Here is a 27,601-nt window from a genome sequence, read left to right as displayed (position 1 = left end):
CCGTAAATGTTCCTTGGAAAGACGCCACAACATAAGAAACGAAAGATGTAAACATTAAGAAAATACTTATACTCACCTCTCCAGCTGCTCCATGTCCGCTGTCCGGTCCTCTGTGTCTCTGTCGTTGTATCGTATCTACAGCCCAGTGTTAACACTAGGCGGGACTTCCGACCATGAGCAGGTCCCAGAGTTAACTATTAGTGATGAGCGAGTATACTCGTTGCTCGGGTTTTCCCGAGTACACTCGGGTGACTTCCGAGTATTTGTTATTGCTCGGAGATATAGTTTTCATTGCCTCAGTTGCATGATTTACGGCTTCCAGATACGCTGAATACATGTGAGGAATGCCTGTTTGTTAGGGAATTCCCAGATGTATTCAGCCTATCTGGAAGCCGTAAATCATGCAACTAAGGCGATGAAAACTATATCTCTGAGCAATAACAAATACTCGGAGGTCACCCGAACAACGAGTATACTCGCTCATCACTATTAACTATGTATGTGCAGCCACCCTCCAGGGTCTGTGCCCGAAAGTAGTAGTCTGATGTTCCCTATAGGCTGAGACATCTGGCCTCGAGTAGGCCTCGAAGCATGTACAGTGGACTTCAGAGCCTAATCTGGCCTACTGTGAACCCCGAGTGGGAAATGCAGTGCAACAGAGGAATAGAGGACCAGACAGTGTGCAGGGTGCGGGGGGGTGGGGGCAGAAAGGTGAGCGATGAGGTGAGCATGTTTTTGTTTTCTTTTTAACCTTTTAACCTTTTTGCCAGTCCTCTAATGTTCAGCAAGATGGCAGCCTCAGCTGGCCGCCATTTTGCTGAAATTGCTAAAAGCGGAATACAAAAAATCTGCAGATTTTTGTAAAATTCTGATTCCTCTCAAATAAATTTTCTCATCTCTACTTATTATTGGATATTACATACTATAAGAGATAAATATGTATGGGATAAGGGGACACACAATATCACACTGTGCTCATTTTTACATGTGACATTTTTAAAGACATTATATGTCTTTACATCTAATATGTTTTTTTGTTCCACTGGATCTAAAACTACCAGAAATAACAATCATTCTAATACACAATGTTTTGTCCCTCTCCTCTGAATCAGCCTTATATGATTCCAAGATTATAGACCGCTAACAAACCTATGTAGGCTGTTCCTTTAATAGATAGGCAAATGAATGGCAATATGATTGACAGTAGAATTGATGCCTCTAAGGCTCTTCTTTTGATTAGCCAGCCTGGCGCAACGTCATCGTTGCGGCATAATGCGCATGCCACGTTGGCTAATTGAAAGGAGAAGCACAGATGATGTCACTCCCATCAACTGACCACAGGTTACTGACATGGCCGATGGACAGAGTCCTGCGAATTGATTCACACCAAGTCGAATTGCAAGTTCAGATGACAGAGGGTTTTTAGTTGTCTGTTACCATGTAAACATATAGGCCTTTATAGGAGCTGTACAGAAAAATTATTTCGAATTTTGAAAAGGGTAGTCCGGGACTTTAACATTGATGGGCTATCCTTAGGACAGGTCATCAATATCTGATCGGTCGGGGTATGACACCCAGGACTCCCGCCGATCAGCCCTTCCCGATGCCTGCAGCAGCCAGAACTACTAAGGCTGGTTTCAAATTAGCGTCTGTGCACGCAGCGTACGATCCGCATAGATCCGCATGCGTGCCTAGCTTTAACATGGTGTACGCATGGACATGCGTTTTTATGCTTTTGCGTACACATGCGTTTTTTCACAGTGTGCGGCTGGGAGTGGAAAATGCACCATGATGTATTTTTGGAGGCGTCAAAAATCTGTCAAATATGCATGCGTAAAAAAACGCATTGCTGTCTATAGGAATGCATGCGCACGCATGTCTTTGCGTTTGATGCGCTTGCGTACTTCGAACTGCGCATGTCCAGGAACTGTTTTAAGACATGCCCATTGAGACACTCCCTACTGGAAATATCAAACGCATGTGCATACAAAGTGGAAACGCATGCAAAAACGCATGCAAACGCTGCATTTTTTTGCCGTCATGCACGGATAAAAAAAAAACCGCTGCATTTTTGCATGCGCTTGCGGATCATACGCTGCACACATAGATGCAAATGTGAAACTAGCCTAAGTTGCATTATTTCAAAGCTCCATTATCGTGATTGTGGCCTTGGACTGGTACTCCACAACTGAGCAGTTCTTGCCACAGCTGATCGGCATGGGTGCCAGATGTCCCACCCCCCACTGATCTGACCATGATGACCTATCCTAAGGATAGGCCTTCAATGTTAAAATCCCAGACCACCTGTTTTCCTACACTATTTGCAAATCTGTTCCAACTTTTAATTACGGTAAGCATAATTGGACTAATAAAATTCTTATTGTAGGTTTAAATAGACTTTAAGGCTTCGTTTAGTCAACCGTGTTTCATGTATGTGTTCTGAGTATTTCACAGAATGAACATATACCCATTGTAGTCAAAGGGCATACTCAGACGTCTATTGGTTTGAAGACCAATTGTAAGTAAAGAAAAATGAAAGCATTTTGCTCATCAAAATCAGCCATTAAAAATCACCAGGTCCATAATAAAAATGAATAGCACATGGCTGTCACCCATATGTCATCAGAGTGCTCTCCTTATTTTACTGTTTAATGTGTAGAAGAGTGGAATTATGTTTTGCATATGAGAAAAACAGATGCCATACTGATGTTAAAAATGGACACAGGTCCTCCCAAAGAAAGAAAGAAAGAAAGTTCTCCCTTATCATTCTTTGCTCCGGTCTGTAAAATTTATGAACTTAAAATTCACTTCCAGGGAATAATTCACATGAATGATCATTCTGTAAATTAATTTAAGTTTTGTAAACTTTTTTCATAGATTTGGAGAATCGAAAATCTGGAGCTGAAAGCAGTTGATCCAAAAACATATGGGAGATTCTATGGAGGAGATTGTTATCTGGTGCTGTACACATACATCAAATCAGGGAAACCAAATTATCTGCTGTACATGTGGCTGGTAAGTGGCGATGTGCCAGGCAAACATAGCTCACATGGAGTAATGCTTCACTACTATTCTCAATAATCTATTTCTATATATGTGTGCGCATGTACAGTGGGTACGGAAACTATTCAGACCCCTTTAAATTTTTCACTCTTTGTTTCATTGCAGCTATTTGGTAAATTAAAAAATTTACACTCTGTACCCCATCTTGACTGAAAAAAACAGAAATGTAGTAATTTTTGCAAATGTATTAAGAAAGAGAAACTGAAATATCACATGGTCATAAGTATTCAATTTTAATGGAAATGTTCTCCAGTGTCTCCCCGGAGTGATTTTTTTTTTGTACTCCAGAATTTTTTTGCTCAAATGTGAGGTCATGTTCACATGTTCAGTATTTTCCATCAGTATTTGTAAGTCAAAACCAGGAGTGGGTGATAAATATAGAAGTGGTAACGTGTTTCTGTTAGACTTTTCCTCTGATTGTTCCACTTGTTTTGGCTTACAAATGCTGATGTAAAACACTGACCTAATACTGAAAATGTGAACACGGCCTTAGAGTTGCCTGTGATATTCTAAGGGATCATGTTGTGGCTGTTGGCACTAAATAGGTGAAAGACAAAAGTAAAGAACATTTTTGATTGTGTGCAAAATTCATGAACCCTTGTGCACCATTTTCAAGAATTTGACGGAAAAAACAACAATAAATACCACAAGACAAAAAAAAAAGTGCTAAAAGATACTCTGATCATGAACCGAGCCCTTTCTTGTCCTTTCCCAGAGGAATAACGGAGAGATGGCACAATACAAAGTTGTAAGAAAAGATTCTTCCGAACTGTTGTTTTATAAGAAATTCAAGAATTTACTAAATTAGACATACCGATTGTTTAGGTCCTCCTTAAAAAGTTGTGCCGTGCTAATAACTTATCCCCCTATACATTGTATAGGGAATATCAGTCGTTCCATTTGCTGGGACCCCCACTGAGTATTCAGTACTTGGCTATCTCTGGCAGACAATGAATACAGTGGATATATATCCTTGACTTGTGCTCGTTTACCACACAGCTCTTCATAACTTCATTCTAGGTCTCAGTGGGCACTCGATGGGCTCGTTCTGGGGCTCAATGGGACCCCAGAGTATCAATGAATTATCCCCTATCAAATCAATACAGGATAACTTATTAATTTAGTGCAATACCTTTAATGTTCATTTAGCCACATTGTTGAGTTATAGTTTCATTTGCCGGTATGATCGTATTTTAATGCTCTGTCTTTTATTTATAATATTAATATTTTGTTTCATACTGGCAGGGCCGCCATGCCACACAAGATGAGATCACAGCATGCGCCTTTCATGCTGTAGAGCTGGACCGCAAATACCAAGATCAGCCCGTACAAATACGGGTGACCATGGGAAAAGAGCCAAAACACTTCCAGGCCATCTTTAAAGGAAAGATGATTATCTATGAGGTAATATTGTCCTCTGTTGTGTATTATATCCATCTGCATGGTCGCTGCTTTTGAGGACTTTCAATGTCCTACTTTCAAGGGGAGGCATGAGAGTGGTTATAGGACCACTCCAGTAGTATATTTTTATTGCACCTTCTCTAAGCCCTCAGTTATATGTGAACAGTGAATGAATTAAATTACTTCCCGGTTGCTGTCTTCTGCCATTTCCAGCGCAGCTCCGGCCCTCTACTACATCATTTGTCCACATCTCTGGCTTGCCTGCTTTGCACAACAGAATAATGATCCTTTGACCACCTTGCTCTTTCACGGACTTACATTCAGAAAGTGACTTCTGGTTTACACAAAATACACTGTGAGAGTCTGCTGGTTAAAACTGTGGTTATAAGATGCATGGTATAATGGAGCAGCAATGGACACAGCACAAGCCAGCAATGGTTTAATAATTTAATGCATGCACTGCTCAGATGAACATAGGATGGAATAAATAAAAGTATTCTACCAAAAATGGCCCAAGAAATTGCAACTTGTGAAAATCGTGAGCCAGTATGGTTCAAACCCACAGAAGAGCCATTATAGCAGAAACTCTGAAAATTATAATAGAAAGGTGTTAGAACACATCTGCGTATTGGGCTGTGTAGCCACTGACCAATCAGGTTGCCCATATTGACCATTATCCACCACAAGAGACTCAGAAATGGACCATGAATCAATGAAAGAAGGTGGCCTGGTCTGATGAATTACATTTTCATTTACAGTGCCTTGCGAAAGTATTCTGCCCCCTGGAACTTTTCAACCTTTTCCCACATATCATGCTTCAAACATAAAGATAGCAAATGTGAATTTTTGGAGAAGAGTAAGCAACAAGTGGAACACAATTGTGAAGTTGAATGAAATGTATTGGTTATTTTAAGTTTTGTGGAAAATCAAAAACTGAAAAGTGGGGCATGCAATATTATTCGGCCCCTTTACTTTCAGTACCGCAAACTCACTCCAGAAGTTCATTGTGGATCTCTGAATGATCCAATGTTGTCCTAAATGCCTAATGATGATAAATATAATCCACCTGTGTGTAATCAAGTCTCCGTATAAATGCACCTGCTCTGTGATAGTCTCAGGGTTCTGTTTGAAGCACAGAGAGCATCATGAAGACCAAGGAACACAACAGGCAGGTCCATGATACTGTCGTGGAGAAGTTTAAAGCCAGATTTGGATACAAAATGATTTCCAAAACTTTAAACATCCCAAAGAGCACTGTGCAAGCGATCATATTGAAATGGAAGGAGTATCATACCACTGCAAATCTACCAAGACCCGGCCGTCCCTCTAAACTTTCATCTCAAACAAGGAGAAGACTGATCAGAGATGCAGCCAAGAGGCCCATGATCACTATGGATGAACTGCAGAGATCTACAGCTGAGGTGGGACAGTCTGTCCATAGGACAACAATCAGTCGTACACCGCACAAATCTGGCCTTTATGGAAGAGTGGCAAGAAGAAAGCCATTTCTCAAAGATATCCATAAAAAGTGCTGTTTAAAGTTTGCAACAAGCCACCTAGGAGACACACCAAACATGGGGAAGAAGGTACTCTGGTCAGATGAAACCAAAATTGAACTTTTTGGCAACAATGCAAACGATATGTTTGGCGTAAAGGTAACACAGCTCATCACCCTGAACACACCGTCCCCACTGTCAAACATGGTGGGGGACAGGGAAGATGGTTAAAATTGATGGGAAGATGGATGGAGCCAAATACAGGACCATTCTTGAAGAAAACCTGTTGGAGTCTGCAAAAGACCTGAGACTGGGACGGAGATTTGTCTTCCAACAAGACAATGATCCCAAACATTAAACAAAATCTACAATAGAATGGTTCACAAATATACGTATCCAGGTGTTAGAATGGCCAAGTCAAAGTCCAGACCTCAATCCAATCGAGAATCTGTGGAAAGAGCTGAAAACTGCTGTTCACAAACGATCTCCATCAAACCTCACTGAGCTCGAGCTGTTTGCCAAGGAAGAATGGACAAGAATTTCAGTCTCTTGATGTACAAAACTGATAGAGACATACCCCAAGCGACTTGCAGCTGTATTCGCAGCAAAAGGTGGCGCAACAAAGTATTACGTTAAAGGGGCCGAATAATATTGCACGCCCCACTTTTCAGTTTTTGAATTTCCTCAAAAATTTAAAATAACCAATAAATTTCATTCAACTTCACAATTGTGTTCCACTTGTTGTTTTCACCAAAAATTTACATTTCGTATCTTTATATTTGAAGCATGATATGTAGGAAAAGGTTGAAAAGTTCCAGGGGGCCGAATACTTTCGCAAGGCACTGTAACACATGTGGACCACCTATAGGGAGATATACCATATGTGCAGTCTGTGGGGGTACACAGGGGCACAGGAGGTATGGAGGCCTACTTTTTCTTTCGTAACTCAAAATTATTGGTGGATTTTTAGAGATATAATAATTGTACTTTGTCATTTCATACCAAGTACATTTTCCCTGGTGTAATAGGGAGGTACCAGTCGCAGTGGAAATACAGAACCAGAGCCTGCAGTCCGTCTGTTCCAGGTCAGAGGAACTGATGAATACAACACGAAGGCCACCGAGGTCCCGGCCAGAGCTGCTTCTCTGAATTCCAATGATGTATTCGTACTGAAGAAGGACAACGTGTGCTACCTGTGGTGTGGAAAGGTCAGTATAGACTTCACTTTCCACATCTGTAACCAGCGAGCTTATAGCTTGGTTATATGGTCACAGTTTTTCATAACTATTTAACTGTAAATTATCTCTCAGGGCTGCAGTGGAGATGAGAGGGAAATGGCAAAGACGGTGGCAAATATTATTTCCAACAAAGACAAGCAAACCATCCTGGAGGGTCAAGAGCCTGCTGAATTCTGGGTGGCTCTGGGTGGAAAATCATCATATTCCAGCGATAAGAGGTAGGTGCAATTAGATTACTATGTATGTAAAGAAGTATTTCGAAAACTTAACATTGGCTAACAAATGGCTATTGGTTGATGGTTTAATCACTTGGCTTCACCCAACAGAGCAAAATAGCCTCAGAGTTTCACCGTAGTACTGTAGCTGATCTCCAATAATTTTCAAGGATTAATATTCCCCCAATAATTGTCACTGTTTTCATACAATAAGCAATTTAAATGTAGAAATATATTATGTTTCTAAAATGTTTAAAAGGCTATGTTCATTTAATGTTATTTGCTTCCTAAATCAAAGTTAAGCAACTCTGTAAGTAGTTTTCATTAAAAATGTTCCCATACAGCGAAAACATTATTTACATGTAGAAATCAATAAGGAAATAATACATGCAACATATTGCTTTTTTACTTTTGTTTTTCACTTTCTATCTTTTGCTAGGATTTTTTTTTTCCAAAATAGAATAGAAACATTTTAAAAATATTTTGAAGCTGTAAGAAATTATTGCAGAACTAAATTTCCGCTCTATTTTCTGAATTGCTACTAAATGGCCTTTACTAAGTTTGATCTCTAATATTCTGTGCAGATTCCAGGAGACTGTAGTGCAGTACAAGCCCCGACTCTTTGAGTGCTCCAATCAAACTGGTCGTTTCATTATGACGGAAGTGGTAGATTTCGACCAGAGTGACCTTGATGAAGATGATGTGATGTTACTTGATACTTGGGAAGAGGTATGTGACAGTGCAGAAAGATACAAAGAAATTATTATATACACTAAAACCAAAGCAAGCAGCAGAGGAATTCTTTAAAAAACTGATGTGCCCACTGTTAGCTATTCTTGAATTCTGTTATGATAGACAATTTATCACAATAATAAAAATATAAACGTTGACTTGACGTGTCAGATAGCATTTGCCAGATGTAAACTTATTTTGCATGTCTGTCTAAAAGCTCGTGCCATGCATCTCAGGATATGTTGGGTTTTGCTTCTTTATAAATACCTTCTCTACAAACTAGAAATTTACTACAGATGGTAGATGAGCATGGCCATTATAAGTGGATAGAATGCCGTTTGGGTCACAGCCTAGTGCTTAGTTTAGATGTTACACCCCAGGCCGCTAGCTGATCAGGGGTTGTGTAATCCATTGCCCATGCCAGAAGCAGGCAGTAATGTGACCAGAAGTATTCGATCTCCATACTTCCAGCCACATTCTAACTAGACTGTGTCCGACCTCATTCAATACACTTGCATTGAGAGAGGCCACATGTCTAGTCAGCATGCGACTACATGTATGCAAATCACATACTTGCAGTCATGCACCTGCCGCACCCAGCGCCGGCACCAGAGAATCCTTGCAGGGTGCAGTCATATTGAATGACTGCATACTTGTAGCCTAAGGCCGGACAACCCCTTTAATATAAATTTTCTGTGTGCAAAGAACTTCATATTTTCGGTAGCACATGTACTATTGGCGTGCTGCCAAGAACGAAGATGTTTAAGACTTCATTTTGTTCATTCATTGGGTTTCTGCCAGCCTGTTCAATTGGGTCTACAATCGGTAACACTTGTTCCTTGTTTCGTGGGCTTTCTAAATGGGCCTTTAGGGAATAGTGGTAGTAGAAGGACAAAACAAGGTTTACCAGCCAGAGCCTGGCGATGTCTTAGCTTCACTATTGATCAAAGTCAATGACAGAATTAAAGATTATTTGATTGACCTCTCATTTGTCTCCCAGTATAATATTAGAATGAGGGAATTTTGTTGCTAAATCAGAAGTGGGTGCATCCTGTAAAAATCCTGTGCAGCATATCATAACTTCTGCCATACCGGTCCCTGCAGATGTTCCTCACCTGCCACCTTACAATTTGAGAAGCTCTGATATAAAAATACAAACAAGAATACAGAAGTGTTACCCGGTACATAGCATGTACTTATAACAAGTACTTGTAAACAGGTCAACACTGTAGTGGTGCAGGGGTTGCAGATGCTCCTCTGGAGCCTGGAGGGGCCAAAATCTCTTCAGCCTAGAGAAGACGAATACGATTACAGATAGTTGGGGTTCCTTTTGGAGATTTCAGTTGGGACTCACAAACTTCACATTTCACCACTTCATGTACAGGTAGGAATAGTAACTCAGGCAAACTGAAAGCACCAACAGACTTTACTATCAGCTCCAATGGGAATTTTGTCAAGATCTTCACATTGCGGAGATTACTAGAATAGACTAAAATTATCTTTTTACAGTTGACCTTAAAAATATTTATTTCTTATTGTTTAATTCAGCTTTTCCTTTGGATTGGCAAGTCAGCAAATGAGTATGAGAAGAATGAATCCATTAACTCTACAAAAGAATACCTGAAATCTCATCCCGCCGGCCGAGACTTATCAACTCCAATAGTTATAGTAAAGCAAGGACATGAGCCTCCTACCTTCACCGGCTGGTTCAGTGCTTGGGATTCTCACAAATGGAGTGTAAGTTCAGTCTTTCTACATCCATAGATTGCATCTGATAAGTTAAGTCATTGGTTTTATTTGATTAATAAGAGGCTAAAGGTGCATTGACTTTCAGTAAATTTTGTTTAAGGTTGATATGAATGCAGGCGTAGGATCGAAGATATAAATACACCTGACAGTGAACACTATGAATGGACCTAGAAAAATGCAAGGATTTAGTGCTGGCTTAGAAGAATGCAGGGATTGATTCATCAAAGATTTTATGCAAAGTTCTGGTATAAAAAGCTTTGAAAGATCACAAAATTTGGGCACTATGTGAAGCTGCTCTAAGATTTTGCAACTTTTGGCAATCTCATGCCATTTTATGCCAGCTTTGAAAAAGTGGGCAGACCTGGGGCAAGATTGGGGCATGGCAACCCCGCTCATCAAATTTGGAAACTGGAGTAAGATTTGTGGCGAGGCACAAACTGGTGGGAAAATGCCATGTGTAAGATGCTCCTGACTCTTTAAGAAACATGTGCCTATTAATGACTCAGGAGCATCTAACTCCAGTACACCACCTCATCGAGACCTAGGTAAAAAAAGGTCAGTCTTGATGAACTAGGACCATAGTATATGTCCTAGAAATAATATGGTGTTTGATAGTGCTTCTATCATTAGAGTGAAATTGATCAAGAAGAGAACTAGAGCATTTTCTGGTGGGTCCACAGTCTGGCACAATAATGAGACCCAGCCACAATAGCAACCACAGAATATAATACAATCTAAAGCTACATTTGGAGCAGATCATATTACGTAACGGTATTAGATTAGATTTTATGTAGTTGTACAGTCTGGGACATAACTATAATGGGTGTAGGGGTTGCAGTTGTACCCGAGTCCTGGTGTCACGGGCATAATGCGACAGAGAGAGACCAGAAGATCGCAGCGTCTGGTCTCACAAAATCCTGCACTTATTAGAACTGCTTCACCAACCTATTAAAAAGTGCAGTTTTTCCTTGCTATGTAATTGCAGGGGTTAATCAATTCAGTTGATCTCTTTGAGCTCTCCATTCTTAATTGTCTCAGCTGTTCTGTGTTTGCCACTCCCCTCTGTATATATGCTCACCACTTGCACTTAGGAATTGCCAGTGCTAGTTCATTTTGCCTGGTTTGGAGTTGAAGGAGAGAGTTCAGTGTTTGTTCTTTGCTGCGTGGAGTTGGTTTAGTGATTATCCTCATCCTCTCATATTTGGTTTTGGCTACCTATCAGGGATAAACTAGGATGCCCCCTAGTTTGAGGGATCAGTTAAGCGCCCACCGTCCCTAGTCACTGTGTCACACCTGAAGCCTAAAGGTACCGTCACACTAAGCGACGCTGCAGCGATACAGACGATGCCGATCGCTGCAGCGTCGCTGTTTGGTCGCTGGAGAGCTGTCACACAGACCGCTCTCCAGCGACCAACGATGCCGAGGTCCCTGGGTAACCAGGGTAAACATCGGGTTGCTAAGCGCAGGGTCGCGCTTAGTAACCTGATGTTTACCCTGGTTACCAGTGTAAAATGTAAAAAAAACAAACAGTACATACTCACCTTCGCGTCCCCCGGCGTCCGCTTCCTGCACCGACTGAGTGCCGGCCCTAACAGCAGAGCGGTGACGTCACCGCTGTGCTGTGCTTTCACTTTATGGCCAGCGCTCAGTCAGTGCAGGAAGCGGAAGGCGAGGGACATGACGGACATCAGAGGGTGAGTATGTACTGTTTGTTTTTTTACATTTTACACTGGTAACCAGGGTAAACATCGGGTTACTGAGCGCGGCCCTGCGCTTAGTAACCTGATATTTACCCTGGTTACCATTGTAAAACATTGCTGGCATCGTTGCTTTTGCTGTCAAACACAACGATACACGGCGATCTGACGACCAAATAAAGTTCTGAACTTTAATCAACGACCAGCGATATCACAGCAGGATCCTGATCGCTGCTGCGTGTCAAACACAACAATATCGCTATCCAGGACGCTGCAACGTCACGGATCGCTAGCGATATCGTTTAGTGTGACGGACGGTACCTTAAGGAGACTAAAAGGTCCCCTGTTGAAAATTTTGAATTAAGTCCCACGGTTGTCAAGTTTCATCACTCCATAAAGTGGAATCGAATCTAAGAGCATGTCATATTCGCAATTTGTGTATTATTTAGTCTACGGGGATCCAAGAACAGATGAAAAACTGAAGACTGATTTTGAACTTCAGAGTTCCATCTGTTACCTGATTCATTGCTTAAAGTCAATGGATGCAAAAGTAAAAAATTGAGAAGAGAAAAACAAGCAACAAGGGTGTAAAATGAAGTCAAAACAGATGACACAAAGCACTAATAATAAATGGAAAATTGGGAGCTACCATGGGTTGGGTTCTCTACATGGAGAGAAGGAAAATAAGTCAACACAACAGCTATCATTTATTATGATGATTGATGGTATGTGATCAGGGAAATGTAACCCAAAAAGTTCACCATTTGTCAATAAGAATTTTTAGAAAGTAAGTGTGACACACGTGGCAATAGTCAATGGAAAAATTAGTAATAAATCCTGTTAAAACATTCAAATATATTAGTTCACCTTAGCTACTTTCTAATTAAAATGGAAATGTTCTTTTCCCAACAGTCTGACTTATCCTATGAAGACATGAAGAAGAACCTGGGTGAGGTCTCTGCTATTTCCCAGATCAGTGTGGTAAGTCTGCTGGATTGTCTTCCCAGATGAGGCATTAGGCCATGTTTCTACAAAGACCAATAAGATAAATATAGTCAATAAAACAGAATTTTATTAATAATATTGAATAATCAAACAAAAATTAATAAAAGCTGAGTTAGGTATTGGAACACGTAACACATATATTTAATATATCCATTATTATATCACTATGCCCCTGGTAGGTTTATAAAGTATTGCATAATGGCAAAACCAGTGAAAATAAATTACAGTGACAGCTAATTAAAATACGGTAATGTATATAATATAAGTGTAAAAATAAGTGTGCAAAATATATGTGCTAAAATTGTGTGCAAAAAAGTGCAGCAAATGCGCTAATAAAAAAGATAAGGTGCAGCACAATAATATATTAAAACATCTTAGTAGGGAACTATTTACCTAAGGGAAATGTGCTGCCAGGTCCCCTACGCGCGTTTCGGCCCTGTGCCTTCTTCCGGTAAAAAAAGCCCCCCGGAAGAAGGCACAGGGCCGAAACCTGGCAGCACGTTTCCCTTAGGTAAATAGTTCCCTACTGAGATGTTATTGTGACGCACCTTATCTTTTTTATTAGCATTGGCTGCTAACATTGTCTTATTAACCGCTCAGCACTGTTTGCACTTTATTTTGCTTCATCTGATTACACAGCTTTTTGCTGCAGTGTATGTGTTTTAGGAATCACACTTTTTTGCACACAATTTTAGCACATATTTTTGCACACTTATTTTTGCTTATATTATATACATTATTTTAATTAGCTGTCAATGTAATTTATTTTCACTGGTTTCTCTGACATATGTTGTATTTTTAAGGTGCTATCATGTTATTTTGGGCATTATGCAATATTTTATAAACCTACCAGGGGCATAGTGATATTTTTAATATATCCATTATTATATGTGTTACGTACTCCACTACCTGACCCAGATTTTATTAATTTTTGTTTTAATATTCAATATTATTAATAAAATTCTGTTTTTTTTACTATATTTATCTTATTGTCTTTATTGCACTTTTTTCTTTTATGATCCCTATTTATATTTGTGCTTGACCTTTTAGTTTTTTTTGTACAATTTGTTCTCCTTTGATAACCTGTTTCTACAAAGCGTAAATGCTGCATTTTTTCCCCCGCTGCGTTTAATACTGTAGTTCAAGCAAAGTGGATATAATTATATGAATACTCATACTCACGGTGAGCTTAAAGACGCTGAGTGACTGTACGTTAAATGCAATAATCAGGATAAAATGCTATTGAATATTTTTTTTTATGTGAATACTTGAAAAAAGTGCATGGCAGCAAAGTTTCTGAAGGAGTTATTGCCCTGATTTATCAAGACCGGCGATTTCCTCAAAGGTCTTGATAAGTGAGCGTGGTGGAGTCAGACGCTCCTCATTCATGAAGAAGTGTCCGCCTTTTCTTCATGAATCTGCAGCGTCTGTCAATGGCCCGTGCCTCCGTGCGCCATGTCACAAATCTTACTCCAGTCAGGTACTGGAGTGAGATTTTTGGTGTAGAAAATGCCACAACTCGCTATGAATTAGATATGCTGTCTTGTCATATCCCCAATCCGTCCATTTTGGCAGAGCTGAGAGAAACTGGCATGAAAACTTGTTTTTCAACAATGTTTTTGCAACTTTTCAAAGCTTTTATATCACTTTTATGGCATAAAAATAAATCGGAGCCTGTGTGTTTTCATCATGTTTTATGCAGGGGTGTGCCTACTGACAGTCTACTAGTCTCCTAAATTAAGAAGAGAAGCGATATAAATGAATTAATAAATTCATCTAAATAAATATATTAAATACCAGTTATACAGACTTTTTCCCATAATACTATATGTCAATGTGTAGAGTTACTTCTGCTCTATAACATGTTGCCTGCAGTCCAGACACCATATTTAACGTGCCGGGTTCCTTATACCTTGTCTGCCTTATTTTCCTAATAGAAATCCAGCCCTTCTATGGAATCTATATATTGTATTCATTTAACTTTTACCATTTTAGGACTTACAAAACACAAATCTGAAAGGCACAAATCAGTCTGTTGCCCCAACCAAGACAGAGAACAACAACATAAATGTTCTTCCTACATATCAGTCACATAGCAATGGTGGCCTGCCGCAGAGCAACAGTAATCATGCCAATACCAATGGAAATCAAGCACCAAGCCAGAAGCCCCCTAAAGTAGAAATAGTAACACCGAGCAGTGGAAATCAGGTCTTTGACAAGAGTCTGCTTCTTAACAAAATTGCAGAAGATTTACCTGATGGTGTAGATCCGACCAAAAAAGAGGTAAGAAGTGTGTTCTAAAGTTAAGCAAGCAGTGCACCCTATATTGGGAAACAGTGCCAGAGCATGGGGGGTCGAGCTAGTGATTTTCCCATGCACCACAGTCTATTGGGGAGCAAAAACTCTCCAACCTGCACTGTGATCGAGGCCTTCTTGTGTGCAATGAGAGCTCACCTAGAGCTACATAAGTAGAGCCACAGGCAAAATCAGTTTGTCATTGGCTGCATCTCAGTGTACTGAAGTGAGCCTTGTTATTTCCGTCGCTACTAATGATGAGCGAGCATACTCGTTGCTCGGGTTATCTCCGAGTATTTGTTAGTGCTCGGAGATTTCGTTTTCCTCGGCTCAGATGCATGATTTACGGCTGATGGACAGCCTGAATACATGTGGGAATTCCCTAACAAACAGGCATTCCTCACATGTATTCAGCCTGTCTAGCAGCCGTAAATCATGCAGCTGAGGCGATGAAAACTAATTCTCCGAGCACTACAAAATACTCAGAGATCACCCAAGTGTGCTCAGGGAGACCCGAGCAACGAGTATACTCGCTCATCACTAGTCGCTACCTATGCAGAGCACAGCAGTTGATGTCAAACTCATCTCCACTGCTGTGCTCTACATAAGAAGCAACAGAGATAACAGAAAATTAGCTCGTAATGGACGAAGACAATAATGAATCAAATACTGTTCACATTATTCAATACTGTCTTAAAACTGGTCTATTTAGATCTGGTGACAGGCCCTCTGTGTCCCCATCCCTGTGTGGTGTGGGGTACATCACGCTCACTTGTAGGCCCCAGGCCTCCACTGCCTCCAGGCTTTTGTCCTCAAGAGCCGCCACACACAACTCAGGGGACACCAAGTTCTTTATGACAGGCGAACATTTACTGGTCAGTATAACTTCATCAGGTGGTGACATGTGGCATAGGGCACAGGAATTCACATTTCCTTCCTCCTTAGCACAATACCTCTTCAGCCCTGTCACTTGCTGGTTCTGGACTATCCCTAAGCCTGCTGACTGTCAGCTCCAGAGAGTTCTTGCTTACTTCAGTAGTGCCCCCGGGACTGGCCACCTGCCCCTCACATAATTCCACGTCCACCGACCTCGAGATGTCAGAAGATCAGGCCCGCTCCTTGGTACCTGGCCCAAGACCTAGGCTCCAAACGTTACAGAAATGTCCATAATGGATTCCAGTTTGGCCTCACACTGCCTCGAACGGTTGACACATGCCCCTAGCAGCCCACAGCATCCAAACTTTTACCTGATACTGCACTTCTGTTAACACCTCCTAACTCCTTTTTCCCTTTTTATTAACACTAGTGCCCACCCACTGCGCTAGTTCCTTCTTTAAGTTCTTCCTTTCTCATATGATAAACCTATTATCCTTATCCAGTGTCTTATACAGTAGGTGGTTTAGCTATAAGCCATACTTACGTTATCCTACGCTTGTCCTATACTATACTTAACACTTCACATGCTGTACATTGCCACAATACATTACATAAGACACACCACTTTTACACAAAAAAACACAAGACAGTATTCACATGACAAGTTTGTCATCTTCAGGGGCAGGAACAGGGTAAGACAGTCCACATCTCTACATTTACAAATCTACCAGATGTGGTCAAAGGAAGGAGAACCAGTGAGCCATCCGCAGGGTCATGGGTGTCCCAGGATCTCATTGATGTGCGTCACCAGCCTGCCTCGTCCAATCCCACAAAAAAAGCAATTACAGCATAAATTGCTGAAAAAAGTATTGCTGGCAATAATAAAAATAAATGACAGACTACATAAGGCATCACAGTGTGCTGGACATGGGGCTGCTGACTGGCGTACATCACCATCTACAGAACATCAATCCACTAGGTCCACTAAATCTGGCACACGTGAAAGTTCATAGCCAGTTCTAATTCTGCTAGGTTCGTACTAGCGTTTGTTTCTGTTTCAAACCGATCCGTTCTTTTGTTTTTTGCTTTTTTTTTTTTTTTACAAAAATCAGAAAACTTCTGTTTAAATCTTTTTACCATAGACTTCAATGTAAAAAGTAAACAGGATCCATATACATGAGTGTATTTGTATGTGTATAGGTAAAAACATTTTTGTACAAGTGAAGTAAAAAGTTAAATTTCCCTTTTACAGATGTACTTGTCTGATGGCGACTTTGCAAATATATTTGGGATGCCGAAAGCCGAATTCTATCAACTGCCCAAATGGAAGCAACAAAATATCAAGAAGCAAAATGGTCTCTTTTAATAGATAGATTTTCAAATTTTTTTAAACTATGGAGGGGAATGTCACATACAGTCACTGTATACTTTAAAGCACTATGTAACTACGCAGACCGTACGACCAATGCCCTCCAGTGTTCATTTCCATCCATGGACTGTGGTGTCACAGACGGCAAGACTGCAAATTTCAGCTTTTATCGCAATGATTATTTCTACTATACTACACTTTTTATCTTGGTCTTTATAGAGAGGTGTCCATAGAAGTAATTAACCTCTGTAGTTTTAGCTTCAGGATCACCGACCAAGTACCAAACCTTACCTACAACACGATTTAACATGAATATTTTATGGATCCTCAACTTCTGCACTCTCCAAATAAATAGAGGACAATGAATCATGATGACGAATGGCAACACTTTCCTCAATCACAACCCCAATTAGGATCCCATAATGGCTTTTAAGGGGGCCTGCTTCATATATAAGCAAGTTTAGATAGAAATTCTGCTCTCACTGCTTTTTTGCTTCGTTCCTTACATTTAAAGATAACTGGAATTGCTACAAATGGGTTTAAGAATATTGTGCCTTTAAAAACACAGATATTGTTTTATAATTGTATTATTTTATAATATATAAATAGAGTTTTCTGCTACTGTATATCCACTGCTTCTTCTATATACCAGATTTATCCCTTTGAATGGATTATTATATTCTCACAGGTATCTAATGTGTATATTTGTTCTGTCCATAAAACATTTAGTTGCCACAATAAAGCTGGTAAATATTGTTTATTTCTATATGTAGAATTACATCTTACACTATAGATCTGTTCCTCCCGCTCCATAACTCACAATGATGTGCCATTGTGCGTGTTTTAAAGGGAATCTGTCACATTAAACAAGCAGCCTGAAATGCCAGCATCATACTGTAAAACAAGAGTCCAGTGGGCGGTCCTAGTCAGTGAGTCAAGTACGCCCACTGGACCCCGAATAAACAGGGATGTCAAACAAAGGTTCAAGTTATTGTGAATCTTTCTCTGCAAAACAATATTACAGCGGAGGGGTGGAGTTCCGGCCGCGCATGCGCATGCGCGGTCGGAAAAAGCGGACCGTCGTGAGCAAAAAACGTTACATGTAGCGTTTTTTGCTCCCGACGGTCCGCCACTGCACGACGCATCCGTCGCAGGACGGGTGCGACGTGTGGCAATCCGTCACAATGCGTCGCTTCATGTTAATCAATGGTGAAAAAACGCATCCTGCAAACACTTTTGCAGGATGCGTTTTTTCGGCAAAACGACGCATTGTGACGGAATGCAGTTAACGCTAGTGTGAAAGTAACAATACATCAAACATATTCTAATAAAATTGTGAAATTTTTAATGGCTAATTGCTTCTACTTTTTTTTTTTATGTATATATATAGTGTGAAAGTAGCCTAAGTGTTTCACATCACCAAACAAATTTAATTATTAGACAAGGATAATACAAGTCAACACAAAATGGAGATTTTAATTGAAGGTCTTTATTACTAAGGGAAAAAGAAATCCAAACCTACAGGGCCCTGTGTGATAAAGTGATTGCCCCCTAAACCTAATAACTGGTTGGGATCCCCTTAGCAGCAACAACTGCAATCAAGTGTTTGCGATAACTGGCAATGAGTATTTTACAACGCTCTGGAGGAATTTTGACCCACTTGTTTTTGCAGACTTGTTGTAATTCAGCCATATTGGAGGGTTTCTGATCATGAACCGCCTATTTAATCTGATTGAGATGCTGTGGCATGACCTTAAAGTCAGGACTAGGCCACTACAAAGTCTTAATTTTGTTTTTCTTAAGTCATTCAGAGGTGAACTTGCTGGTGTGTTTTGGACCACTGTCCTGCTGGATAACGCAGGTGTGATTCAGCTTGATGTCACAAACACATGGCTGGACATTCTCCTTCAGGATTTTTTGGTAGACAGCAGAGTTCATGGTTCCATTTACCACAGCAAGTCTTCCAGACCCTGAGGCAGCAAAACAGCCCCAAACCATCACACTACCACCACCATATTTTACTGTTGGTATGATGTCCCTTTTCTGAAATGCTACTTCTACAGATGTAATGGGACATACACCTTCCAAAAAGTTCAACTTTTGTTTCGTCAGTCCACAGAATATTCTCCTAAAAGTCTTGGGGATCAGCAAGATGTTTTCTGGCAAAACTGAGACTAGCTTTTATGTTCTCATTGCCAAGCAGCGGTTTTCATCTTGGAACTCTGCCATGCAGGCCATTTTTGCCTAGTCTCTTTCTTATGGTGGAGTCATGAATACTGACCTTAATTGAGGCAAGTGAGACCTGCAGTTCTTTGGTTGTTGTTGTGGGGTCTTTTGTGACCTCTTGGATGAGTCGTCACTGCGCTCTTGGGGTAATTTTGGTTGGCTGGCCACTTATGGGACAGTTCACCACTGTTCCATGTTTTTGCTATTTGTAGATTATGGCTCTCACTGTGGTTCACTGGAGTACCAAAGCTTTAGAAATGGCTTTATATTCTTTTACAGACTAATAGATCTCAATTACCTTGTTTCTCATTTGTTCCAAAATTTCTTTGCATCCCAGCATGATGTCTAGCTTTTGAGGTTTTTTTTGGTCTACTATACTTTGCCAGCTAGGTCCTATTTTTTTTAGTGATTTCTTGATTGAGAACAGTTGTAGCAGTAATCAGGCCTGCATGTTGCTAGGGAATGTGAACTCAGCTTCCCAAAGATGTGATAAACCACAGTTAATTTATGTTTTAAAAGGGGGGGGGGGGTCACTTTTTCTCACAGGGCCCTGTAGGTTTGGATTTATCTTTCCCTTAATAATAAAGAACTTAATTTAAATATTGCATTTTGCGTTTACTTGTGTCATCATTGTCTAATCTTTACATTTGTTTGGTGATCTGAAACATTTAAGTGTGACAAACATGCAAATGAATTGGAAAAACTTTTTCACACAACTGTATGTATAAGTGTGGTGTGAAGCGATATATATGGTATCCATGCTACATAATTAGATAGTTTGCCACTAGATGATAAACATTGTAAAGGGGTTTTATGGGGGATAGAAAAACATGACTGCTTTATTTCAAAAGGTTGCATTATTGCTGTACCAGGCACAATCTGTGGACAGGTAAAGCACTGTTTTTGAAAGAAAGAATTTGTATTTATAACCTTGTACAATCCCTTTTAGGCCACATTCACACATTTAGTATTTGGTCAGTATTTTACATCAGTATTTGTAATCAAAATACCACAAGTGGGTGAGAAATAAAGATTTTTGGTGCTCACCATAAAAACCGTTTCTCATTAGTCTTCATCAGGGGACACCATGTGGTTGTCTGCTGCCACCTGTCGGCTGACACGATTATTAAATTCTGAATGAAAATTGGCTCTTCTCCTGACTAACTTGCATGCTGGCCTCATGCTCCCTCATTTTAGTGAGAACGCAGTTGAGGAAGCAAAAAAACATTTAAGGACAACAAATCAATTACATCTTGAGAGAAAAAAACAAGGTAAAACATGTCAACTAAGCAACCAAGGAGTGCTGTGTCCACAATGAAGACTAACTAGAAACAGATTTTATGGTGAGTATCAAAAATCTTTATTTCTCAGTCGCTTCATTGGGGGAAGCTTTCCCTTGGGCGGGAAAACGAAATAATACTGTTACCGCCAAATTACGCAAGCCAAAATATGAGCATTTGCCACCTGCAACATCTTTCTGTCAAAACTTTCTTTTCTGCCAAATCAAAGGTGTGAACCCTGTAAAATTTCAAGAAGGAATGTATAGATGACCAATTAGCTGCCTCAGAGTTGCAAGACCGATGCCTGGTGGTGAACTGCCAGGAGGCTCCCACCGCCCTAGTAGAGTGCGCCTTAACCCTAAAAGGAGGAGCCTTGTCCCTTTGTAAGCCTGAATGATGGCCATTTTAATCCAACAAGCAAAAGTCATTTTAGAGGCGGCCAGGCCCCTGCAAGGGCAATCTGGTATAACAAACAAAGAATCACAGTCTGAAAGGAATGGGTGGCTGAAACATAGAATTGTACAGATCTGATAACATCCAATCTATGCGAAGCCTTCTTATTCAGATAAGAAGGTGCAGGACAAAAGGAAGGCAAGATAATATTCTTGTTAAGGTGGAAAGCTGAAACCACCTTAAAGAGTAAAGAAGGAACGGGTCTCAACACTACCTTGTCCTGGTGCAGGACAAGATAAGGAGCGCGGCAATAGAGAACCACAAGCTCTGATACGCTTCTAATAGATATAAGGAAAGCTAACTCATAAGCAAGATGAAGTGTCGAAATCTGTCTAAGGGGCTCAAAATGTGGGGCTCAAGAGCCTTCGAAGACTTGATTAAGGTCCCAAGGATCAAGGGGGTAGATAGGGTGGTCTAGCATGCGCTACCCCATGAGAAAAGTCTTGACCTTGGGTCTAGAAACCAAATCCTTCTGAAACAAATAGCAAAGGTGGACACCTGCCCCTGGAGAGAACTAAGTGCCAACCCTGACTCTAGCCCCGACTGCAGGAAGGAGAGCAGATCAGGCAGAGAAAAGTAAATTGCAGCCTGCATTTATTTGATCTCCAAAAATGCCATTTGTGGTTATATAATCACCAATAGGATTCTTGTGCTGGTTTATAGTCCTAACAATAGGGAATCCCATTGCTGCTAATTTGAGCATTTGGTTCATTCCTATATATGATACGGGACTTAGGCAGCCATTTTTTTTACTTCAGCACAGGCACTTTAACCCCTCTCTGACATCCGACATACTATTCCGTCCATGTGACCTGGGCCTGTCTGACCATGGACGGAATAGTACGTCATGTCCTTTAACCCCTTCACCCCCGGAGCTTTTTCCGTTTTTCCGTTTTCGTTTTTCGCTCCCCTCCTTCCCAGAGCCATAACTTTTTTATTTTTCCGTCAATTTGGCCATGTGAGGGCTTATTTTTTGCGGGACGAGTTGTACTTTTGAACGACATCATTGGTTTTAGCATGTCGTGTACTAGAAAACGGGAAAAAAATTCCAAGTGCAGTGAAATTGCAAAAAAAGTGCAATCCCACACTTGTTTTTTGCTTGCCTATTTTGCTAGGTTCACTAAATGCTAAAACTGACCTGCCATTATGATTCTCCAGGTCACTACGAGTTCATAGACACCTAACATGACTAGGTTATTTTTCACCTAAGTGGTGAAAAAAAATTCCAAACTTTGCAAAAAACAAAACAAAACAAAATTGCGCCATTTTCCGATACTCGTAGCGTCTCCATTTTTCGTGATCTGGGGTCAGGTGAGGGCTTATTTTTTGCGTGCCGAGCTGGCGTTTTTAATGATAGCATTTTGGTGTAGATACGTTCTTTTGATCGCCCGTTATTGCATTTTAATGCAATGTCGTGGCGACCAAAAAAACGTAAATCTGGCGTTTCGAATTTTTTTCTCATTACGCCATTTAGCGATCAGGTTAATGCTTTTTTTTAATTGATAGATCGGGCGATTCTGAACGCGGCGATACCAAATATGTGTAGGTTTTTGTTTTTTTTTATTGATTTATTTTGATTGGGGCGAAAGGGGGGTGATTTAAACTTTTATGTTTTTTTTATTTTTTTCACATTTTTAAAAACTTTTTTTTTTTACTTTTGCCATGCTTCTATAGCCTCCATGGGAGGCTAGAAGCAGGCACAGCCCGATCGGCTCTGCTACATAACAGCGATCATCAGATCGCTGTTATGTAGCTAAAATGCAGGTGTGCTGTGAGCGCCGACCACAGGGGGGCGCTCACAGCCACCGGCAATCAGTAACCATAGAGGTCTCAAGGACCTCTATGGTTACAATGTACAAGCATCGCCGACCCCCGATCATGTGACGGGGGTCGGCGATGCGCTCATATCCGGCCGCACGGCCGGATGCGGTAGTTAAATGCCGCTGTCTGCGCTTGACAGCGGCATTTAACTAGTTAATAGCGGCGGGTGATCGCGATTTCACCCGCCGCTATTGCGCGCACATGTCAGCTGTAAAAAACAGCTGACATGTCGCGACTTTGATGTGCGCTCACCGCCGGAGCGCACATCAAAGCGGGGGTCCCGACATGTGACGTACTATACCGTCACATGTCGGGAAGGGGTTAATGCGACACTGTGACTGAAGCCGCGGTGATCGCATTAAAATTCCAGCGCCATCTTACCTCAGAGAAGACGGTGTCGGCATCCCTGGGGTGTCCCCGCCCACCCACCTTCATGATCGCTGTGATTGGCTGTTCAATTCTGAACAGATCTCATGACCCGAAATTACAGCATCATACACTATATGGATAAAGATATTCAATGTCAATTGAATTCCAGTTTTTCATCTATTCCCATTGTCACATGTGTATGACATTTGGCCCAGTCTCTATGCAGTCTGCCTTTACTGACATTTATGAAAGACAGGTCTCATGGTAAAGATCCCACTGATACCAGAGTGGTCCTGTAATAGGATGTCACCATTATCAGTCCATGAATTTTCTCTCCTTCTAAATATTCTACCATCTTCTGTGAGTGGAAAAGTAGAGAGGTTTCGGCACCACAGCAACTCAGCCACAAAATAGAGACCACAAAGTTTAAAATTACAGAAAGGGGTCACAGACTGCTCAGCGTATAAGGTAAAAAAAAGCCCTGACGAGGCCACTGAACGTAGAAAAAAAAGGTTGTGAACCCAACTTTACGTCACCAAGTACAATAACAAGTGTTGGAATGATGGAGTGGTGTAAAGCACACTGGACCTTGTAGCAGTGGAAACATGATCTGTGGCCTGATGAATCGCACTTCAATATGTAGCATTGGATGGATGAATCTGGGTTTAGTAAAAGCCAGAAGAACATCACCTGCATGATTGCATTGTGTCAGCTGTAGTTTGCTGTAGGAGGGATAATGCTATGAGGTTGCTTTCCAGATGTTGACAGTGGCCCTTTTGTGCCAGACAATTGTATGATTCCAACTTTGCGAGAATCTGTTCTAGTATGACTGTGCCCCAGTGCACAAAGCAAGGTCCATAAAATCATGGTCGATGAGTTTGGTGTAGAACTTGCCAAGCCGCACTGACTCTTACCTCAACTCCATCCAACACTTTTGAGATGAAACAAAATAGAGATTGTGAGAACATCATTGCCTGACCTCACAAATGCTCTTCGGAATGAAGGGGCAAAAAAATCCCACAGACAAAATCTAGTCCCAGAATCGTGGAAGACCTTTTTAATCCAAGGCGGGTGTTGCAACTGCATGTTCCTGCCTTCTAACTGATCCACTCCATGTTAATAAATCCAAGCAGAAAAAACAGATAGTGCACTCACCGGTCTTTTGTGCGCTAGTCCTTTATTTAGAACATGTGCGGGCACACTGGGGAGAACGTGGACAAAAGACGATGGCCATTTCGCGCTGCCGTGCTTGCCAAATGAAAAAAGGTGGTTTCTGGATGGTTTTTTTACATTTTGACTCTCATAGTTGTGGTCTACCTATGATGTCAATTACAGGCCTCACACATCTTTTTAAGTGGGAGAACTTGCACAATTGGTGGCTGACTAAATAAGTTTTCCCCACTGTATATATACATATAGCTCTGGCAAAAATTAAAAGAGACCACTGCAAAATTTTCATTTTGTCTGATTTTTCGCTTTATAGGTATATTTTTGAGTACAATGTACCGTATATACTCGAGTATAAGCCGACCCGAGTATAAGCCAACCCACCTAATTTTGCTGCAAAAAACTGGGAAAACTTAATGACTCGAGTATAAGCCTAGGGTGGGAAATGCAGCAGCTACTGGTAAATGTCAAAAGTAAAAATAGATACCAATAAAAGTAAAACTAATTGAGACATCAGTAGGTTAAGTGTTTTTGAATATCCATATTGAATCAGGAGCCCCATATAATGCTCCATAAAGTTTATGATGGCCCCATAAGATGCTCCATATTAAAATATGCCCGATATAGTCCTGCATAAAGGTTAATAATGGCCCCATAAGATGCCCCATATACACATTTGCCCAATATAATGCTGCACAAACATTAATTATGGCCCCATAAGATGCTCCATAAAGATATTTGCCCCATATAATGCTGCACAAACGTTATGGCCCCATAAGATACTCCATACAGACATTTGCCCCATATAGTGCTGCACAAACGTTATGGTCCCATAAGATGCTCCATACAGACACTTGCCCCATTATAGTGCTGCACAAACGTTATGGCCCCATAAGATGCTCCATACAGACGCTTGCCCCATTTGCTGTTGCTGCGATAAAAAAAAAAAAAAAAATCACATACTCACCTCTCCGTCGCTCAGGCCCCCGGCACTTTCAATATTCACCTGACTTCGTTCTGGCGCCGCGCCATCTTCAGCGTCTTCTGCACCGACGTTCAGTCAGAGGGCGCGCACTAACCACGTCATCGCGCCCTCTGACCTGAGCATCACTGCAGAAGATGCTGAAGATGGAGCGGCGCCGGAAAGAGGAACAGGTGAATATCGTGCAGAGCTGCGCTCCCCTCCCTGTTATACTCACCTGCTCCTGGCACGGTGCAGTCCCTGCTTCCCCGGCGCCGCAGCTTCTTCCTGTATTGAGTGGTCACCGTTACTGCTCATTACAGTAATGAATATGCGGCTCTACTCCTGTGGGAGGTGGAGCAGCATATTCATTACTGTAATGAGCGGTACCATGTGGCCGCTCAGTACAGGAAGAAGCTGGGGTGTCGGGGAGCCAGGGACCTGCAGGGACCGCGCCAGGAGCAGGTGAGTATGATTAGACAGCCCCCGCTCCCCCTCCTCTGCCGACCCCTGGGTATGACTCGAGTATAAGCCGAGAGGGGGACTTTCAGCCCCAAAAAATGGGCTGAAAATCTCGGCTTATACTCGAGTATATACGGTAAATTGTTCTTTTATTCTATAAACTACTGACAACATGTCTCCGAAATTCCAAGCAATACAATTTGCATTTAATTTTCTGAAAATAAGAAATGGTCAAAATAACAAAAAGATGCATTGCCTGTAGACCTCAAATAATGCAAAAAAAACAAGTTCATAATAATTTAGAAACAACAATACTAATGTTTTAACTGAGGAAGAGTTCAGAAATCAATATTTTGTGGAATAACCATGATTATTAATCACAGCTTTCAGGCGTCTTGGCATGCTTTCCACCTGTCTTTCACACTGCTTTTGGGTGACCTTATGCCACTCCTGGTACAAAAATGTAAGCAGTTCTTCTTTGTTTGATGGCTTGTGACTATCCATCTTACTCTTGATTACATTCCCGAGGTTTTCAATGGGGTTCAGGTCTGGAGATTGGGCTGGCCATTGCAGGGATTTGATGTGGTGGTCCTTCATCCACACCTTGATTGACCTAGCTGTGTGGAATGGTGCATTGTCCTGCTGGAAAAAACAGTCCTCAGGAGTTGGGGAACATTGCCTGAGCAGAAGGAATAAACTGTTTTTCCAGGATAACCTTGTATGCGGTGTGGTTCATACGTCCTTCGCAAATATTAACCTGCCCAATTCCAGCCTTGCTGAAGCATCCCCAGATCATCACCGATCCTCCACCAAATTTCACAGTGGGTGCAAGACACTGTTGCTTGTACGCCTCTCCAGATCTCCGTCTAACCATTAGACGACCAGGTGTTGGGCAAAGCTGAAAATTAGACTCATCAGAGAAGATTACCTTACTCCTGTCCTCTATTGTCCAATCCTTATGGTCTTTGGCAAACTTCAGCCTGGCTCTCCTTTGCTTCTCATTGATGAAAGGCTTTACATGACTTGAGTCCTGCCTCTAGGAGCCTGTTACGAACTGTTCTTGCCATGAACCTCACCCCAGCTGCCATTTGCCATTCCTTTTGTAGGTCACTTGATGTCATCCTGCGGTTGCTGAGTGACATTCGAATAAGATGACAGTCATCCCAGTCAGTGGAGAGTCGTTTTCGCCCTCTGTCTGTCTGTAGCTTTGTCGTCACCAATGTCTGCTGCTTAACCTTGTTGTAATAGTCTGCAGTCTTAGAAATTTTAAGGATGGAGGCAACATGACGCTCACTGTGTCCCTCTGCTAGTAAAGCCCCTTTCCTCGCTCAAGACTTTTCTTTTTAACTCCTTTGGCATGGTTAAAAGTTATTTTTTCATTTCTATTACTTTTGGGATATTACTAGCACTTGTTTTGCCATCCAGCTTGTCCTATTGCAAGAGGATTGTCAACATCACAGCAGGATTTTTTATACTTTCCTTCGTTAAATAAGATTTATTAAGTAGAATGAGGTGTACTCTGGTTGGAATTCAACAGACACTGGAATGGAATGGCTGTCAGATGTAGAGAAGCTGATTTTTATAAAACTGTGCAGTGGCCTCTTAATTTTTGCCAGAGCTGTATATATACAGACACATACATCCATCAGTGACTGTGTTAAGTTTTAACATTCATTGTATTCTTATATCGCCCTCTGCTGGTAGAGCAAAAAATGCACATCAAAAC

General features: G+C 41.2%; 1 protein-coding gene across 2 annotated transcripts in view; it reads left to right on the top strand.

Moving 5' to 3' along the window:
- Positions 1–17,894, top strand: part of VILL (villin like) — a 93,768-nt gene extending 75,874 nt beyond the window's left edge. For both annotated transcript variants that reach the window (XM_077268708.1, XM_077268707.1), the window contains exons 12-20: positions 2,878–3,015; positions 4,309–4,467; positions 6,989–7,168; positions 7,271–7,416; positions 7,998–8,142; positions 9,694–9,882; positions 12,504–12,572; positions 14,592–14,879; positions 17,020–17,894. In XM_077268708.1, coding sequence (XP_077124823.1) covers positions 2,878–3,015; positions 4,309–4,467; positions 6,989–7,168; positions 7,271–7,416; positions 7,998–8,142; positions 9,694–9,882; positions 12,504–12,572; positions 14,592–14,879; positions 17,020–17,133 — 1,428 coding nt within the window. In that variant the 3' untranslated portion in view covers positions 17,134–17,894. The remainder of the gene's footprint in view (positions 1–2,877; positions 3,016–4,308; positions 4,468–6,988; positions 7,169–7,270; positions 7,417–7,997; positions 8,143–9,693; positions 9,883–12,503; positions 12,573–14,591; positions 14,880–17,019) is intronic.
- Positions 17,895–27,601: the final 9,707 nt, after the last annotated feature.

This window comes from Ranitomeya variabilis, chromosome 6 (assembly GCF_051348905.1).
Source record: "Ranitomeya variabilis isolate aRanVar5 chromosome 6, aRanVar5.hap1, whole genome shotgun sequence".
Lineage (NCBI taxonomy): Eukaryota > Metazoa > Chordata > Amphibia > Anura > Dendrobatidae > Ranitomeya > Ranitomeya variabilis.
The sequence above is the reverse complement of the archived record's forward strand: the minus strand, read 5'-3'. Positions and strand labels throughout refer to the sequence as shown.